The 19,980-nt window shown below is 43.3% G+C and overlaps 2 protein-coding genes across 2 annotated transcripts in view; one reads left to right on the plus strand and one right to left on the minus strand.

Moving 5' to 3' along the window:
• T265_12558 (hypothetical protein) overlaps positions 1-16,533 on the minus strand; it is a gene marked incomplete at both ends in the record, with an annotated part of 29,729 nt that extends 13,196 nt beyond the window's left edge. Inside the window, 7 exons of the mRNA XM_009164282.1 lie at positions 1,664-1,991; positions 2,499-2,733; positions 2,768-2,932; positions 4,870-5,350; positions 6,675-6,847; positions 11,642-11,789; positions 16,340-16,533. Coding sequence (XP_009162546.1) covers positions 1,664-1,991; positions 2,499-2,733; positions 2,768-2,932; positions 4,870-5,350; positions 6,675-6,847; positions 11,642-11,789; positions 16,340-16,533 — 1,724 coding nt within the window. The remainder of the gene's footprint in view (positions 1-1,663; positions 1,992-2,498; positions 2,734-2,767; positions 2,933-4,869; positions 5,351-6,674; positions 6,848-11,641; positions 11,790-16,339) is intronic.
• On the plus strand, positions 2,509-7,534 carry T265_00475 (hypothetical protein; the record flags this gene model as incomplete). The annotated part of the gene is made up of 2 exons (XM_009164248.1): positions 2,509-2,665; positions 7,377-7,534. 2 exons carry the CDS (start codon positions 2,509-2,511, stop codon positions 7,532-7,534), a joined length of 315 nt encoding a protein of 104 aa, XP_009162512.1.
• Positions 16,534-19,980: the final 3,447 nt, after the last annotated feature.

Here is a 19,980-nt window from a genome sequence, read left to right on the forward strand (position 1 = left end):
TATATATATATATATATATATATATATATCAACAGCAGTACACGGAAGAATTGGGATTATAACCCCAAGTCTTAGCAGCTGCGGCTTACAATCGTAGTTTGAGGTTACATCAAACTTCATTCTGTGCAGTTGAGTCACCTAACACAGAATCAATGTACGGCTAATGATAAACAGCAGAGCACATCACTAGAATCCTCAAGGTGTCTCGAACTCACAAACTTCCAGCTGAGTTGAACATGACAGCTTCCAACTACGAGTGGCCTACCGGAAATACACTGACAAGGGATATAACATCATCCATATCACCAAGCGCAGGCTCATTGCACGTGTTTCGACTTTAAATTGCCCCCCTCCCAGCAAAAGCCCTTTTCCCAGATGGAAGACCACGACATTTACTGTGAGGTCTCCCTTTCCGATATCAGTCGGTTCCTCAGATGATGGACATTTCAGATTGCTTTTAAAATACTGCGTAGGAAATTTGTTGTTCTACACAAGTTCAGGTTCATGCAGGAAAGAAGTTAGGGAACTTCGTTGTATTGACGGGAGTATCCGACTTCCGAGGACGAGACGAAACGATGATAAATACGAGTTAGTCATGCTGCTAGCCATGCTTTCGTGAGTCACGGACTGGGGACTGTGTTTGTGAGTCAAACTCTTGAACGGTGCACTGATCCGGATTCCTCCCAAGGCTAACACAGCTCTAGAGTCCCCAGTTCGGTTAAATTGGCTAAGCCAGCTTTACAGAAATGCAATTAAAAATAACTATTTCCCTCTAAACTCAATTATGTTTCACGCGAAGTGAAAAGAAGTGAATAATGATTCGTGCTCTCCTAAACGTTTATAACCAAATCAACACCAGATGGTGTTAACTCTGTACTAATGAGCTAAGGTTTAGAAGGACCACTATGCTGAGTTTGAACGGGCGACTCTGGAGAACCTTCATGTGATACCCAAGCGCAGGTGCCAGATTTGACTTTCCATCATATAAATAACATACAGAAAGTACCTAGGATGTTATGCATTGGAAGCACCTCCGACGATGAGACTCACTATGTACTTATGGCACAGTAGCTTCGTTATCTTGCACCTGATAACAGGTGATAAGGAGCAGTGGTGTGACCCACCGTATGCCAGGCCAACGGACTGGATGAAGGATAAACCTCTTGATGAACCTGAACAATTGATATAGGGGAAAAAGTTTGATGAACTGCGTGGATGGTCAGGGCCGTGGTTTATATAACTGACTCCCATCACCAGGCAACTATCACGAGACTGTGATTTGTGCAAATAAGCCTCGAACAAAGGCCAGGAAAAGCTGGGACAGTTGGTCCAATGAAAATACACACCTTTCACCGTAACATACATTAGCAGATCAAAGTTTAACACCGAGCTGCACAGGGTGAGTCAATGGGCCATGACTAAAGCTGTATGGGAACAGAGGCAACTTCACCTTGAATAATAGAATAGGGCCTTCCCCGCGTGGTTACCGGCAAATATCTGGTAGAAAATAAAACACCATGTGTTGACATCGGAGAAACTGTTGATAGTCCTCATCATGACGCATCAAACCAATTCATCATAACCATCATCGACAACAATCCATCAGTAATAAGTGAAGAATGTCCGTTGAGATCTATTCAGCTGATTAATCAATATAACCAACCTTTTCACTGTAAATGTCTTCGCCGTTTTGTAAAAGCCGGACGATGGGCTCGTATCAGATGAGAGCAGTGTGCCGCACTTCCAAGGTGAACCTGGTGAAGGGTGACTCATGAGGTAGGCTGCTGGTACATTTTCAGAGGGGAGCATCGAAGTGTCACTGCCTGGAGAACCCTGTTCGGGGTGTTCTGTGAGTTCGACCTGGAAACGTCGACGTCGCCTAAATGTAATCTGCCGTGAACATTTGAGTTCCAAGCTCCCTTGTTCTTTCATGCCTCCAGTAGCTTTGGGAGAAGGGTACTGAAAATGCAGTTTCATATTTTTTCGCATTACTGGGATGGGTCACACACGTCACAAGAACGGCGCAGAGTAAGTTTCACAAGAAACTACAGACATAAAGCGAACAAGCGTAACGCCTCGGTGATTCAGTCTCGCGCTAGAGTCTCAATTAACTTTATATAATACAAATTCAGAAGTGACGTACTTTCAAGATTAGAAATGGTACCAATTTGTTCGAAACCAAAGTAGTGCTGGCGCAGTATTTCCGTTCCAGCTCGAATTCAGGAAAAGCTAAACTGATTCGATCGAGTGGAGGGACGAGCACCGTGACAATTGTGAGTGAGCTAGGCAGCCATATTTTCTCGTTAGGTGAAGTTTCACTACAGAGGGCGTCGTCTGATGGAGGGGAACTCGGTAGAAACTAAAAGTCCAAACCGTCAAACAGTTCCTGGGAATTTCTCAAGCCATAGCACGTAGTCGCATGAGGATGATTCACCACCGACGCCTCCGGTAGCATACTCGCTCGTAAAAACAGAGTGATATTCCTCACAAAATGCCACCTAGAACTACATGACCGTAAAACCGTTCAGCTGTAGCACCCTTTCGGTGCCTAGCCACCATGCCACCCGGAGGTTGCACGAGGGTTGGGATACTGCCAGGTTGCCCAAGCCCACACAGGGGAAGTCGAGAGGCAGAGGTCGGGTTCGAACCACAGACCTTCCGGTCAGTAAATTCGTACTCTAAGCACTTGGACCATCTCGCCCCAGAGCTACACGACTCCGTTTCTTTTTCCGTCTAAGTTTTTTTTACAGGGTAAGATAGAGCTCACCTGTAGTGTACCCATTCCCGTCGAAGCCAAGGGGGTAGTTAGGGTTGAGCTGATTTGTTCCACACCCCTGTGCCCAGGGGTATGATGATCACATAAGCGCAAAGGACATGGAATGGTAGTAGCATTGACCTGTGGCTTTGGTGACTTCATTTGATCGTATTCTGTCTGGAAGAGAAATAAAAGTGCCTATTAGGACCATTAGTTCAACATGGCATCTAGATTACATAGCCTTATAGGCCCCGATTCTTGCCAACAATCCCTGTAAATCTAAATAAGACGATAATGTATTTTTTAAGATTATTTTTTTCAAGACCGGAAAAATCTCTGACGGATGAAATGACTGAGTTTACCGTTTTCAGTGATATACTTTGGTCTGTGGATGGGCTGTGGCCTATAATGATGAATGTATGACACCAGTGAAACCTTTATTGTGAATGGCCTTTCGCCGAGAGGAATGGAACTAGCGACTATCATTAGTAAGCAGTGTTACTGAGCTTCGAAAGTAGAAGAATTTCATCCCCAGCCTCAACCCCAACCCCATAAGGTAATCTCATCGCACAGCCAGAAAACACGAACGAAGTATGGCTGAGTTCTTCGCATCAGACGTCAGAATAAACACTTTTAAGACCTTTCGATACCGTATTGACCGGTTTCATGTGTTTGTTTAAATAACATTCAATCCAGTACAGCTTACACAAGCTGTGAGAAAAGTTCTTCTCAAAATCTGTCGAGACGAATTTCAGTAGAAACATCTACTACCCAACTACTGGATTTCACGTGGATGGGTTTCCATTTGCTTTGTCTGGGAGATTTTCAAGACGCTTCTTTATAAACATCGACCAGAGCATAGGTTTAAGTGAACGTCTTTCTTCTGGAATTCAGCTGGGCAAACTCAGTCTTACAAAGTCGCTAGTTTAACACCTGTGGACCAATGTTCTATGTGCGCCAGCGCAGTAGACAGCATTCACTTACGCCTAGGCACAACTAAATCTTTGACGTGGACATCTAATGCGCTGTGGGGATTCTGGACAGTTAGGGATAAAGTTCCGACCACCAATCAGTTTTCGAGTTCTTCAGGAGCTTCATCACACGGCGGTAGCCGGGAGACCCACCACCTAATCTGTACCAGGAGGATACGTGTGTGGTTCACATAGGGACAACTCCATGCTTTCACTTCAGCTTTCTATAGTGGTCTTCAGCTTTGGACGTCTTAGTCCTCCCTTACCCACATATTACGTGGGTTTGTGTTTTGAGTAAAAAAAATTATGTTTGCTTCTGAGGACATAACATGATTTCTTTGACAAACACTAGCAACCCAGTAGTGACCGATAGGAACAAAAAGAGTCACTGTTTTTGAAGTTGTTGGGGGGTTCGAATGATCCGGTATAGCTTTTTCGACCTCAAACCTTTCAATTATCACTAGGTTGACAATCAAGCGGCTTATCTACCAACTCGAAGCGTACTCTAGATGCACGCTGTCGACAGTATATTGTTTGCCCTAGCCTTATATACAGCTGACCGATAGCCGAAGACCGGTTTCCCCCACGAAGAGAAACTGGCTAAATAAATTAAGACTAGAATGTTTTGATGGTGATCGGAAATAATGAAAATAGGGCAGTTTGTATTGTTGTGTTAAGTGCGGCAGACCGTTGCGGGAATCCAAAGAAATTTAAATAGATGGTCACCATTTCAGGGCTGTAATCCTACTCTGTAGAATCGCTACTGATTTCAGATGCTTCCTAGGCTTTACAGGTTTTTCTGGACTGTTTAACACCCTATACCAATCATCCAGACCTGTTTCAATTCAGATTAATGTAAGGATGAGGGAAAATCTGTTGAACTATTTTTGAGCCTAGCCACAGAACAAGTCACAAAAACATGCTCATGGTTTTTGTCCCTTATGCCTGAGTGAATGAGAGTTCGTTTGTGGCGCAGAGAGAAGTTAGCAGTCCATGTGTTGGAGTTGGGCTTGAGTGCATAAGAACTTATAGCCAGGCCTAAAAAGTAGCGCAATAAGGAAAACACCTAACTGTGATCGTTCTGTATCGACGACGCAAACAAACAGGCTTGAATTGGTTTCAAAGACACTCGGCGGAACTTACCCAGAACAGATGGATGAGCAACCGGTGAAATTGCTTTAAGGGAAGTCGCTCCTCTGGGCGAGGTTGTAGGGCTGCTGCAAGTACCATTCGAACATTCGTAATAGGGGCCACATAACCTGCATATTCTAGGGAAACATCTGGGGAACCGTGAGCCAAATGCGGAATGAGGGACTCAAGAACTTTGGCTAGGCTGTACACATCAGATGCAAAGCAGGGTCTCTTCATAGTGACTGGCCCTCGTAGACACGTGCTACCTTGGCTCTTATCAAGTTGAGATGCATTAATGGGGAACAATTCTGGAGGAAGCCAGTTGGCCAGATGACTGGCAGGAAGATGTAGCGCACACTCGTACAACATGAAGTAAGGAGTGCATTCATCTGTCTTTGTTGGAGGCGTAGGACTGGCGGTACCCGACATGTGTGATGAAGATGGTCCCAAAGAGGTAGAGAGTGGTTCAAGTCTATCCGAGGTAGTCAATTCGCTTGAAGGATTTTGAAAGTTGAAGTGGCAGATGGTGAGAAATCGATATGATGTGGTGTGATATGTGTGAAAGCTGTTTCAAATAATCATATACGTCTACCAGAACAGCATGTGAATGAAGGATAAATAGACTTTGGACATCATTGCAGACATAGGAGGAGATAACAACCGCAATCGGACAAATAAAAAGTTTATAGAGTGTGATTTTGAAATAACAGACCACGAAGCCTATTCCATAAGCAATGCTATCGAAAAGCCAGAATGGTACTGGCTACAGGTTTCACGTTTGGTAGGAAAGGTCAATGATGAAATATCGTGATCGCGGGAAGAAACCAACATGTAATTCCAGAAAACCTAGTCCCAGAAGAATCTGCTCCTTCCGGGAAGCCACATTTATTTGACTAGCGGACTAATTGATTGGGTTGTAAACTTCATCCCAAGATTAGCGAATATAGACTCATTTGCAAACTAATTTGGTTTTCCGAGAGACTCATCTGGAACCTAGCTGTAATTTGGTTTCAAGTAGAACATAAGGTTGACGGAAACCGGGGGACTGCGCCTACCCGATGAGCCCCAAAAAGGGCGAAACCCGTCGTGGGCTGTCGACGGATTTTCATCAACCTCATGAGTAGTACATTACAAGGATATTCATCTCAAGATATTTTCTCAAATAGATTTCTGGGTTTAATTCTTTGGAAGCCTTCTTTACTTGATCGTTTGCTTTGCAGTTTTACCTCCGTTTATGAATGAGACTGCCTGACTGCAGTCGTCCGGTGAAGTTCAAGATAGCAATCCACTGACTTTGGCATTCATAGCAATGTGACCACCAGTCGGATAACCACTTTCTATTACCTTAGTGCCTGGGCTTGGCTAGTGACACGTTTGATTTAAAACCTGTGTTTAAAACCGGATGAATTTCTTGCAAAATGTTTGTGTGAAAAGAGATTTGTGGAGTCCGCGGTGGATTACGTGCAAACACGAACGCCAGATTTTACCAAGCTCGCAATCTTTGTGGTTGCCTCGATCAGAAACGAGGCCGTGTAACCGATTACCATGCCTACATTACATGTAAGGAGAGCCTGTAACAAGAATGACATCACCCTCGTATACCTTTACGAAAGTATGCACACGACATCAAACTTGTGTTAAAATACTTTTAAGGCAGAATACTTTATCAACTTATCTTTGACCTTCCAGCATACCATCCGGCCATAAATACCGGAAAATTCATAAAATTTCCCCTCATTCAGTATGCGACGCCTGATTTGAATTGCATAATCGATAATGGATTGGCACATAACAAGTCTGCAGATCACTAGACACACCTTGGTTCGACAGCATATTCAAAATTTCCCAGCTTGGCGCTGTCCAAAGAGAACAGGTGAATAGCATACGGTGTTACGTTACAGTGTACAATACCAAACGAGTGGAGGAACATGAGTGCCTCGGCGACTTGCCGGCATATTGTGAAGGCAGATAAGACGGGAACGTCCTCAAGCTGAAAAGGGAGTGTAAAACATTGACAAAGACATGCTATCAGTTGAGAGCAAATTATCACGGATTTCTGCATATATATCTATGCTTTAGACACCGCGTTAAAGTTAAGTGTTCGCCCTGGAACCCGTTGGCTTCAGGAAATGCAGCTATATAATAAGAGAATATAATAAGAGAATCTCCATGCTCCGTAGGTGATTTCGCGGAACAAAGCTTAGAGACTCAGATAAAACAGACCTGACAGTTGGGTGCATTACGTACTTTGAACTAAGTGACAGAGAGAACTTTCAAATCCAAGGCTCTTAGTTCCGATTAGGCACCAAAATTGTTAGCATACTGGACCCACTAGCTTATCGGTACTGTTAATCGTACAAAAACATTGGGCATTAATGTTCAGCGGTGAACTGAGCCGCCTGTCGGGACGTTCAACTCAGGTAGCTGGAACACATGGAACCTCCCAAACAGTTTGCGACTAGATGTAGGTGGTTGTGAAAATCGTAGAACTCATATTCACATCACTCTTATTTACACAGTCCCAATCATGACCCGGCATATCACTCCGTCAACACAACTAGGACAGCTACTGGGTCGCCGTTCAAGGTGTCAGACAAGCCACTCGCATAGCTCAAACATACACATGTTCGCCAGTCCGGACGTAATAATTCAGGTTCTCCCAGCCTGCGCTGATTGAGTGATGGTAACACACTCACCCTACGTGTTACATACCTGGGGTTCATTAACCGACAGGGTCAAGGATGTGCGGTGGGTCATTTTTTTTAAATAAACATTTCGTACTGTGAGTGAAGGGGAGCGAGATGACCCAAGTGGGTAGAGCACGAATTTACTGACCGGAAAGTCGGTGGTTCGAACCCGACCTCTGCCTCTCGACTTCCCCTGTCTAGGCTTGGGCAACCTGGCAGTATCCTAGCCCTCGTGCAACATTCGGGTGGCATGGCAGCTAAGCTCAAAAAGGGTGCTACAGATGAACGATTTTTTTAAGGATATGCACTGGTGATGAGGTCTAATAAGATCGAAAGTCGAGTCCATTAATCGCCACATTTGATGTGAATTCATCAGAACAATTCGGCTAGGGAATGGGGACTGTTCAAACGAGATTCGGTCGAACGTAAATTTGACAAATCCCTCAAGCACTAGCTAAGTCTAAACAACAATCCTTAAGCGCAGTGAATTCCAGCATCTTGATAATGAGGCACTTATAGTCTCGATATTTCCATGTTCACCCTCGATATCCAGTACGACACAAAAGAGGTGGAAAACAGATGTGTCACATTCTGAATGGCCTGCATATTTTCAAGCGGCGGATGCTCTGTGTGGTTGCTAGTATTATGAGCCAACTTATTTCGAGCAGTCTGTGCTAAATTTTGCTTTCTCTTCACTTCGCCATTCATAACTTTCCCACGCTAATAAAGTGCGGTGAGGAAAGACAGCAGGCTTTGGTACTTAATGTGAAGTACGTGTTTTGCTGAGCCAATGGACATACTCCATGTCTAGTAGGAATCTGGGGCTGTATAAAGCAACCGAAACGCAAACCGCAAAACACATGTGTAACGTTTATTATTACTCCTATCCGACTGTACGAATACAGACCCGCAGAAGTGTCGGAGAAAAATGCGAACAAGTAAAGATCCCGTTCGGAATCGTTGGTACACGGTAATAGACCTACTCTCAGATGGGTGTAAAATGTCTGTGCGGAATGAGAAAAAGCAGAAGTATGGTGCTGACGAATGTTCCCTTGTTATACTCTCTAGTTTGATGATTGATTTCTGGTTCGAAAATAGCTGTTTTCTCAGCTCACGTAAGCTTCTGCTGGGCTGGCGCTTCCTAATGCAACAGCCAGTGACCTGTGTTTGATCGCATTACGGACCAAGTACCTACGATACTTTTACAAGCCAGATATGAATCTGATGTTTTTTCTTGCTCGCGCGACCTGTATGCCGAATAGGGAAGTCTCGACTGTGCATCGAGTTGGACAGCATCGAGTTCTGCCTGTAGCTTCTTCAGTTGCTGGTCTCTATCAAACCTTGTTTGGGATCATTTTGCCAACTTCCTTCTGGGAAGTTCCCCCATTCTGACCTTTTCTTGTATATCTTCTGACACCAGTCGCTGTCGATTCTTATGTTTTGGACCACGCTCTAAAAATGAGCGATAATTGTTGTAATGGCTACCTTTTACATTACGTTAATTTCTCACATCATGATACCTGTTTTTCATCTAGCAACTCCCCAAAATCGGTTTAACAGGCCACAGTCTCATTGAGAGACATAAACTCCCTTATCACGTATTGGGGTCGCTGAGCACATCCTGAAATAAAACAGGTGTTCGGTACATGCCAGAACACGGATGCTGCCTCAACCAAATGACGAGCGACAGTTAACGATGTGAATCTCTGCTTTCAAAATCAGGTCCATGAACTGGGTAGCGTGTCAATCGATGACACAGCACACGTGTAACTTGTCGCGCTTGGACTTTGAATTTTAAATACCAAGAAGTTCATGGCGCAATTAGAGGATAAGAATGTTAGCTAGAAGTATCTAACGGCAAAAAATATGCACATATGATCCACATCCCCAAAGCGATTTCAACGCGGAACTTCTCCAGATATTACCCCTATCACCGATTTTCTCCTGGTGTGTGTTTTACGTAAACTTTGGTTTTCCTGACAAGTTTCATGTAAGATCATGAAATCTCGACACAAATCAGTCACCAACAGCATACGATCAAGCAGGTAGCATCCGGAAAATTGCTTCAAGCCTTGTAAGTTTAACCCATTGCGAAGTCTTACTTAACACACCTGACAAGTCAGACATGTGAAAAACACCTTGCCCAGGGCAAAAGTGTTATCAAGTTACTAAGGATGCCTGTCGCGATCTTGAGCAGATTCACTGGACACATCGCGTGATAAATACTGGCAGCCTACTTGAAGCAGAAAGACCAGATTAATGAAGAATGTCGCTCTTGTAGTCTATGCTTGTCTTTAGGTTGCCCGAATGAGAGCGTATATGGAAGACTCAAATTGGTGGGCCCCTAATCTAATAGTGCACTATAGGGTGCATCAACCTAATCAAGAAGGCGAGGCGCCTCTACAGATCGGTTGAACATGAATACAGACAACACAACAACAATCATAAACAACAACGGAAGGTGAAGAGTGTGATGGTCAACATTACTCACACCATTTGAACGCTGCTGAGTATATCCTCATGACGTATCGATAAATATGCAGCATGCAAGTCAAGTCACTGATTCGACTACTGAAATGAGTGACTGAGTGATTTTTCCCAAATTTCAATCTTATAACTCGTCAGTTTTAGTTTACATGCTACTAAAATCAGATTATATAAGTCAGGACGCATTGTTTCCCTTCCCACAAAGCGAGTTTGAGCAATTCTGACACAGATTATTAACCTCAAACTGCTTGAAGTCCTACAACAGTGGCAGCGGCAGTAGCAGCTTGTACGCAGCGGACGGTCTGATAACGGATATTTTTTCAGAAACAATACGAGATTATTTGGAAAACCAAACAGTCGATTTTGAAAAACTTGCAGGAATCAGCGCCTGTTCACATCCAACCACAACTGACTTCAGGAAGAACAAGAATTTTGGGGACAAGTCAGTCCAGAGATGACTAAAAAGTAGTCATTACCAAATTCTAACCTCAGGTGTACTCGTCCGAGACTCAATGGAACCACTCAAAAATGTTCTCTCCATTATGATTGGTTGGCACTCTTAGAAGTTTTTCCTGGGGTTTCTAGACTAGACGAATTTGTCTATGGTTGACAGATATTTTTCCTTGACTTATTGGAAATTAAACTGTCTGCATTTGTTTGGACCTGTGCTGCATTTGAACAGGTATAGCAAAATTACCTGTAAGAAATGAAGTACAAAGTTGATCGCTCCAAATGAGATCGGGCTGGTTTGGATCAGTAGTAAGCATTGTAGTTGTCAGCATGACCCACACCCCTACATGAAAACTTACATTTTGTTGCACGTGACGCATCGCTGTGTTGTGTATCCAATTGTTTTCTCAGTTAGTTTGTTCGTTACCAGTTGGTTTATTTTACTCCAAAGGCAGCACTGACTTGGTCCTCACTGTCAGGTATAATAAATCCCATACGCAGCCGTGGTTCCAACCTCTAGTATAAAATGGACCACGATGAAATGCCCGAATATTACACTGTAGTCATTTTCTTCTCTGTGTGCAAGGTCTCAGATATAATTTTAGTACATTGCACCCGATGCGTTGGATTGATTCAATACTGCCATTCACCAATAGTGCCTTTATAATCATAGATCACCTCACCACTGGTGAACTATTTTTCGATTCCGCAGGGTCTACGCTCTTAATGGGATGCTTCTCCAAGAAACACATCCTTCTGGTAAAACTTCAAGGTCACCACATTTTCATTTAGTTTACCCACAAGCAAGGGAGCGTACCCTGCACTATTGCCGATTCACATGATGGTGAGGTAGAAACAAAACGTTTGAAGTCCAAAGTTGTGCGCTTGTTCTAGGCTTCACACAACTTCCCAACTGTTACTCCCTCACCAGTTTATTTATTTCGAGTGACTGTGAATAGTTTTTCATGAGAATTTACAGTGATCACTGCTGCCACCGAACTGATGCACCACAGCCTGGATACAACGTTTACTTATAGCGATGATGTCATGTGTCCCATATCTCCATATCCAAGGTTGGCCTACTGCCTGATTCTTCATAAAAGTTATAAGTTGAAACGGAAATTAAATGCCAAAAAAGATATTAAGCTAGTTTCTGTTACCTTTACTTGAGTCCAATAGTGCAGCGAACCTAAAGAAGGTCGCTCATAGACCAGAGCCAGTTGGGTTGGATCCACGAGTTCCAAGCTTGTCACCGGGTCCAACAGCATGACGGCCAGTAGATTGAGGATGTGGGGATGCTGAAGGCGACTGTCGAAACAAGCAAAAAGTTTCGAGTTGTCGAGTTAACGCACTGTTATCTTGAAGCTCGTGGGTTTCTCAATCCCAGAATTGCAAAAACCCGAATGCACTCGCGCATTCTTTTTAAATACGGACCGACCCCACACAGTTAAAAAGACACCGAAGGTAACACTGCGGCCCATTCTGGTTTGCAACTGAAAAGACATGTAGGTTTTAATGTATTATGGGAATTGAACTTTTGTTTCCACATCCTCTTAGAAATTCACTGCGTCATTTATGAACATTACAACAGCCTTGTAGAAGCGATCCCACGTTGAATATTTCTGGACGTCATTGGAAAGGTCAGCCTTCGAAAAGAGCTAAAAGTACCGTGGCTACTTTTGACCACCTTACTTATAAGCTTCAAATAGGCTAGCAGAGGTCATACATGATCATCCACCTGTGCAAGCAGCACCAGATAAGCAGTAACTTTGTGCTCTTTGAATATGTCTACCTTGCACTGGAGAACAACTCTATAAACACACTTCTGGAGACCGCCGAATGACCCCGTGCATATCATTCTAGCAAACAACATTTTGCCGGCATACTTCATTGACCCCCGCTTAGTTTACTCAAAGATGTTTCACTGGCCATTTTTAATGTCCCACAGTACTTATTAGGTCACTGTTAAACACGACTATAATTGAATATGGGATTGGGATGTCTTCATCTGATATTAGTCTACTAACTGTGATACCACCACCCATGATTTGGACGCCTCATCATGATAGGCCTACCGTTGTGTCTGTAGGACGTTTTCGTCCGGAAACAAATTATGCTCCATTTTGTAGTTTTGTCTGTAAGTTTTGGGACCAACCCTGACACTTGACTGTTTCATATATTTGGTGCTGATGGATGGCAGCTGTACACTTAAGGTATGTTTAATCTGTTTGCGGACAAACAGTGTCACTTGGTCGCATTTCAAATGCCCAAGATAAAAATGGGAATCGCACACACATGAACGGCGACTAGTAACATATGAGACAGTTGGATTCCAACCACTTGCTACCCCATTGCGTGTTTGCGGACACAATATAAAACCCTACTTCATGCAGTACCCCTCCATGCCCAAATCGTAGCGGAGGTGGGCGGCTATTATACACTTGACAAGGGCCATTTCAATGCTTAATATATTTCCGAAGGAGATCCGCGTCGCTCATTAGATAAGGTAAGGTTGAGGACGGGTTGTGGTTAATTTTCCAGAACCATGTAAGTGGCAGCGCTCCCAGTGATTATCTTAGAAGAGGGTGATGGTCCATAGAGTCTTCTAAATGTACGCTTCTGTTCCAGATTGACTGTATTCATTTGTACACACGCGACACCTTGTTGGTGTGTCACTTGTCAGTTTGTACTTAATTGCGTAGTACAAAAATCTTGGTGCATGTGGCACATGTGGCGCAGCTTGCACGCGAGACTTAGAGGTTTGGAATGACCTAAAGCTCATCAAGGGCGGTGCAAAATTAGTCAACTGAAATCACCTACAACAGTTTGAAAACAGCCAAAGCGGCTTCAAGAATGAAGCTGTCCTCCAGCCCTGGCGTATAACGACGGCCATGAATACTGTTCTGTTAGCGCAATAATAAACGGCGGAAATCCTCACACTTCGGGTGGGTTTCCGACAATCCCGTTCGAATTGGCTAAATTGCACTGATTAACGCTACCATGCTCCACTGATGAGTAGAAGAGAAATCTTTGAATCAGTTAAACAGTTGCTAGTATACTGATTCTAAAAGAGCTATGCTTTGTAAACAGGTTAGTTAAAGTGACGTAGAAGTTTGCAGCAAAAGTCACATATATTAGCAGTGATAACATACTAATGCTAATGTGAGGCCGATACCATCTTAACATAGGTGGATATAGGTGCTCAGGTGGTTAAAGTAAATTGTGGTCAACTTATCGCTCGTTTGGCCCCTCAAGCAGTGCGTGATAAGGCTGGACTGCTGTATCCGACAAGTGGACGTATCAGTTGAAATACTTAACAATCAACGATACTCGGTTTTATTTCCTCTAATACGATTGCAAAATCACTATGCCAAAGCGCGGTAACCAAAATTGTTAGTTCCAGGTGGACAAAACTCATAGGCACAATGCACACGCCAGTGTGGTAAACGGGCTGGGATCTGATGCATCAGTGTAAAAATGGGTAGAAATAACGAAATTAACAGTGCTACACCATTTCACAGTAAAACGTCTTCTAGGAAGTTGATGTTCTATAGGCTCCGTAATGGCCACCAAGTAACTGTTCTCAATAAACGTAGTCCAAAGGCCAGACACACCGAACCGGCAAAATTAACTGAGGTGAAAATTTAACTGTATTCGCATACTTGCTTATATATTCGATTGGCTAATTGTCCCTCGCCACACTTGTCCCATGACATAGGAGACAGCCAATAACAGTTAACAAAAAACCAATGAGTATATATCTGCTTATCACCCAAATTGAAGAACGAAGTGGGTTGTTTTAAATAACGATTTATACGACCGAATTTGACGAACTGCGAATTACGTTGCCTGGCTACTTAAATAGCGTTTCTGAAATTACATGGCTTGAAGCCTAAAGACAAAACAAGTTGTCTAAAGTAATGAATTAAACGGACAGCAACTTTGACGAGTCAGTACACCATATTTGTTGCAGATTATTTACGATCGTTTACTTATGCTCGTCTTGCACACAGCTATCTTGAATGTATATTTGCTTAGCAGCTGTGTGAAGCAATCCTGAGTCGTATTGATCACGCTCTTGCACCCCGCTGACTGTATGAAGGAAGTAGGTTTGAAATCAGTGTTTTTTTCAATTCAAGCCTAATTTTATCTCTACTGGCCAGTTCATTCCCGTACACACATTTAGGTATATTTACCTAATGATTCTATGGTGCCAACAGAGGTCCAGTTCTTTAGTCCTTGTTAGCACAAACTTACATCAAGCGTTCCCAGCTCTCCTCCAAATACTAAGTTAGCACACACAATCGTCGCAGTTCAGTATCATTTTACAAGTAATTCAATCTTAAAAGACGGGTAGATGAAGACACATCTCAAAGTCCTTTTGACATCGTGAAGACAGTGAAACTTTTTTCGTCTTTGAAGAGGAGGAGGACGAGTGAGCGTGTTTCGGTGAACTGGTCGAGTTACCGTCAAAAAGCTGAAAATAACACTCCTCTAATCTGATCCGCGAACACTTGGTTCACAGTGGAATGGAAGACATTTTTGGTTATAGATTGCTGTGAAAATCTCCAGTCATGTAGGCACACGGTGTAAGCTCACGTGTAGACGTTCGGGGTCACAGTGTTGTCTCATGTGCACTCCTTCAAGCGATGAAATAGTCAGGTTTAGTCTAAAAAATAAGTCGTATATGAATTCATGATATGACGTGGTTCAATATACGGGCGCAGTAAGTTACTCTAACGTATACTTGAGGCATCTCACAGTGGTGCCCCCGAACCATGAATCGCTGTATTTGATATTAGCGAGGTTGTAACAAAGCGACCGGAAAACGCATCAGGTATAGATACACCGCGGTCAGATATAGTTGAAGTCACTGGCAGCCAAAAACATCTGGATTTCAGCACTTACTTAAGACTTAAGACGTTACAACGGCTTGGTCTTATAAATCAGCTTGGAGGAAAACCTGTAAAGAAGACTGTAGAACTTCAGCACCATCCACCCTATGATACACAGGTGAATATGAAATAAAACGGTCAGTTTGACTGCTGCTAAATAGCTATTATACATTAGCTACACAGGAGTTTGTCGGTGGTGGATTATCATGTGAACACTACATTTTTAGGTAAGTTGTTAAGACAAGGAAGACATCGATGGCATGTTTAAAGACCAGCTGATCACGAAGAGACTCTGGTTGTACTGGTTGATTTGATGTGTTAATGACAAAGGGGAAACACCGAATCATATAAATCCGTTCGTTCGTACAAAGTCAAGTTACTGTGTGGTATACAAACGTGGCGCTCAACAGTTTGGTGCTGCCACGTACGATCCGGCTGCAACTTGCTGAGTGTCTTATATGGGATATTTACCTAATTACGGGTACTGTGTAACAGAAGACTAACAGGTGAAACTGATAAAGATTTGCACTGCAGTTAGAAACTCCGGAACTGATAATATTAAACTAACGCATCAGCTTTGGTTTCTCATCGTCAAGTAGGTGGTCCCAGTGATAAGTTAAAGACGATTGGAATAACAAACAAGTTCTTAAAAAGAAGGATTTTTTGCACATTTGCCTATGCTCGTGAACAACATAGGACAAAAATGCAACTCAATGCTGCCCTCACTCGAACGTCAAAATTAATATGGACAGTACTTATTGCAAGTCAACAGTTTATATGACTACCCTAGAACATTTAAGACTCTGTTCAGACAATTCTATTCCCCTGTTTGCCATCGGGCTGTTAAACTATCTCCGGCTTCCAAATCAGTACGACAGCAAGGCCCAACAACTCTTTCGTACGACCCATAAGCAACCCTATATCATCTGCAGAAAAGTCCACTTATATTAAAATTGCACTCACCTGATCACCTTGAGCTCTCGCACGATACTGTTATCAAATACAGTCCGTAAGCGTGCTTCTAACTGCTCCCGCAAGCCATGGTGTTTTGTCACTCTGCGAATATTCACGCACGTTCCACGCCAGCGCTTGCTGAAACACCATAAAATATTCAAAAAAACATTCTTGGTAGGTATGTCTCTCAGTGCCTCTTTGCATGACTAACTCAACATGCCTTTTGTTTCACTTGAATTTACATATAAGTTAGCACATTACATTGCAATTTTTGGGTGAACTGCAATTAGTATTCACTAAAAATGTAACAACGCTGGAGCCACTCCAATATATCAGCTACCTAAGCCATATAACCTATAATCAAAATTGTTAGGTCTTTCTGGTTTCATGTTTATTTCACAAATTTATGATGCAACTGTACACACGTGAGACACTCGTTGTTGTATATGCTTGACATGGTTTTCGAAATGCTTGCTTGGATAAGCCTTTACTCTCATTTAACGAATGGGGATATGATAATTCTTGAGTCTCGTGGTGAATTTGAGGCCAGAGCCGGCAAAACCTACTAATGTGTTTCACTTTCCCAGAAACATCAGTGTACACATTCCATGATTCATGTAAAACAGAGTGAGAGAATTTCAACAGGCGCACTTTAAAAATGTACTAAGGCGAAGACACCTTGTCAGCCAGATGCCAATTGTTTCGACGCCTGGTATGCAAAGGCAGTCATACGTGCTATTGATTAGTTAGTTAAGAAGAGCACGTTGAAGTATCTCACGCACCTCCTTGTTGCTCCTGAGAGACAGACTCAAGTGCGCACAAAGTGGACGAAAGGCATGGCTGAAAGCAAACTTTCGTCTTCTCACTGTATTTGTTCTCATCCTGGGGCACGTCGCTCTTTTTGGGGGACCCTGATGTCCAGAACAAAAGTTTGAGGTGGGAAAACTTTCTACACATGCGCTACGTCAGAGAAGTTACGTGAAGTTGAATTTTCGGGTTTTGTACGTAGAGATTATGAGAGTTGCAGTGAAAACTCTTAAATTGTTCCGATTAGCCTGAGTCCACCAACCAAATACCTTAAGCATCTTTGCCTATTATTCCATCTCGAAGGAAGCCCGACCTAAAGATACCCATTGCCCATCTTTACGTGGTAGTCGAGCTTAAGTACTGCAATTATCTCGCGAGATACACTGGCTGAAACTTTATTTTATAGGGTACAAGAATGCTAGGAAGCACATAAGGGAGCATTCAAACCAAGAACAGCGAGACCTTGTACAACGATTAATCGTACTACCAGGCGGTCTGTCGCTAAAGCGGTACTGGCCTCTAAGGTAAAAGTGTAAAACGGTAAGCTATTTTCCCTTCCTAGGCTTGGACAATCAAGAAGCGTCATTTGCTTGCACAGTTTCGTATCCACCGATGTCCCTTCCCAAACCCTTTCCACCACACAAGCAACCGTCGCTACTTCATTTGACTATCGTCTGTCTGAACGATGAGCCTTATGCATTGCACTACCTATTAGGAGCAACTAAAATAATACTTTCCTAAATCCACGATATTCTTTCTACATTGAATCTTTCAACGTCCGTACTCTATGTAAAATTGTGATCGAGCAATCCTTACTTCCTTCCTTAAAATCGATGTATGCTGTTACTCCAAAAACGCACACAAAAAACGGCCGTGGTTATACACATCAAAACACCAAAGACGAAATCAGCTCTTTCGCACTCCGTGTATTCTGTGATCCAGAGGCAATGGCTCATGGAATATATGGCTTTAAAGTTGCACTCACCTCCTGAGTTGAATACGCTTTGCTAGACTAGATCCCAGTAAATGATCGTTTTTGCGCCGTCCGCTTATCCAGCTCAATGAAGCTCAGTGCCCTCTAACATAAAACGCGATGTCTATTTGTAGCATTGGTTCATGCCCCAGTGGGCTGCAGTCTTAATACTGGAAAGGGTACTTTCTGTCGAGAGTTATCCAGGATCATTCTTTAAACAAGAGACAGTAACATCATGAACCTTACGGGCAATTGAAGTGCACAAGTTGGTCGTCTGAGCCCTTTGGAGTCACATTTGCATGATCGATTTGGAGTCAATGATCACCGCACAGACAACAGAGAGGGACCACCTGATTGTGTGCTTATCATGAACTGTTTCTTCAAACATAAACGTTCGCCTCGCGTAACCTGACGGCCACCAACTGCAAATCAACCATAGACCAAGTTGGACCACGTAGCAATCAGCTACCGGTATAGATGCACAATCTGAGACTGTCGTTCCTTCTGTGACACATCATTTGATTCCGATCACGCCATGATGCGTGCACGCCTGATATTTCGTTTCCCTTAGGCAGAAAACATGCCAATCCACTATCTTCGAAGAACTATCATACCTCAACAGTCTATCGGGGCTAGCGCAAAAACTCTCCACAGTAAACGAATGCTGTGGTGGCAGTGAGCATGTGGATAATGCGTGGCAAAATATGGAAGAAGCTATGTTAGCGGAATTCATTGGTGTCTGTCCTACTTTTCCGATTCGACCACAATACCGCTAGATGTCATCAAGATCGCCATCCGTGACTGATGCCAGGAAAGTCATACCAGCAGGCAACGAGTAAGACGGCGCACGTCAAATAGTAAAGAGTCTAAGGAAAGGCCAAGGGCTATGGTGGGCATCGGGAGCTCGAGAGATGGAGAAGGCTTTTCTACGGGAAAAAGCCGTGTCTTATATCCATTGATAGGATTACTGTAGGAAAGCAAGGTTCAGCAAGACGATAAGTGAAAAAGATGGCCCATTAATTCCTTCGCAGAAATGTTGGCTGGAAAGTTGGGTCGATCACTTAGAAGAACATTTCAGCTGGCCTGCTGCAACACATGCTGTGGAGATAAAGCATGCAGACGAATGGAGTGCAAATTTAGATAGCCCGTCAGTGGAAGAAAGAAATTACAAAATATCCGTACCGAAACATGAGAAGGCGCAAGGACCGGAAGGCCCGCATCCAGCCCTCCTCAAAGAAAGCAGATAATCTCTCGGGACCCACATAACAAAGCTTATTGGTGCGGTATGGAGTGAAAAAGAGGTGGCTGCAGAATGGTTCATATCAGAAGTTATCTTCATCTTCAAACGCGGTATGCGGACACCGTCTAAAAACCACCATGGCATCAGTTGTGGCAGCAAACGTGCTCTCTGGTGCGTTAAAGTCAGACTTAACGCAGGGAGACCCAGATTCGCAAAAACCAAGCCGGGTTATGTCCTTCAGAAGGAAGAATCGATCATATCTTCACCCTCTACCAGATTTTAAAATAGCAAGACTAGTACCAGCACCAAAAAGTTTGCATTGATTTGAAATCTGCCCTTGACACTGTGGATCGGACACGATGGTATTGTCCATGGAATACAGGTGCGATAAATTCTTGACCCTTCTTAAGGCAACGCACCCCAAATTTCGCGAAAACGTGAAGTCCCAATGAAAGCTCTCTTCTGAGTTCACCAAACGAAGTGGTGTCAGAAAGGGCTGTCTCCTTCAGATTTCCTCTTCAACTTCGTCACTGATACGATTATGGAAGATTCACTAGTACTATCTAATGTCTGTGGGTTTAAGGTCTTTTATCCATTATAACACTACGTATTTTGGCGATAGCGAAAACG

The sequence above is a fragment of the Opisthorchis viverrini genome, assembly GCF_000715545.1.
Source record: "Opisthorchis viverrini unplaced genomic scaffold opera_v5_4, whole genome shotgun sequence".
Lineage (NCBI taxonomy): Eukaryota > Metazoa > Platyhelminthes > Trematoda > Opisthorchiida > Opisthorchiidae > Opisthorchis > Opisthorchis viverrini.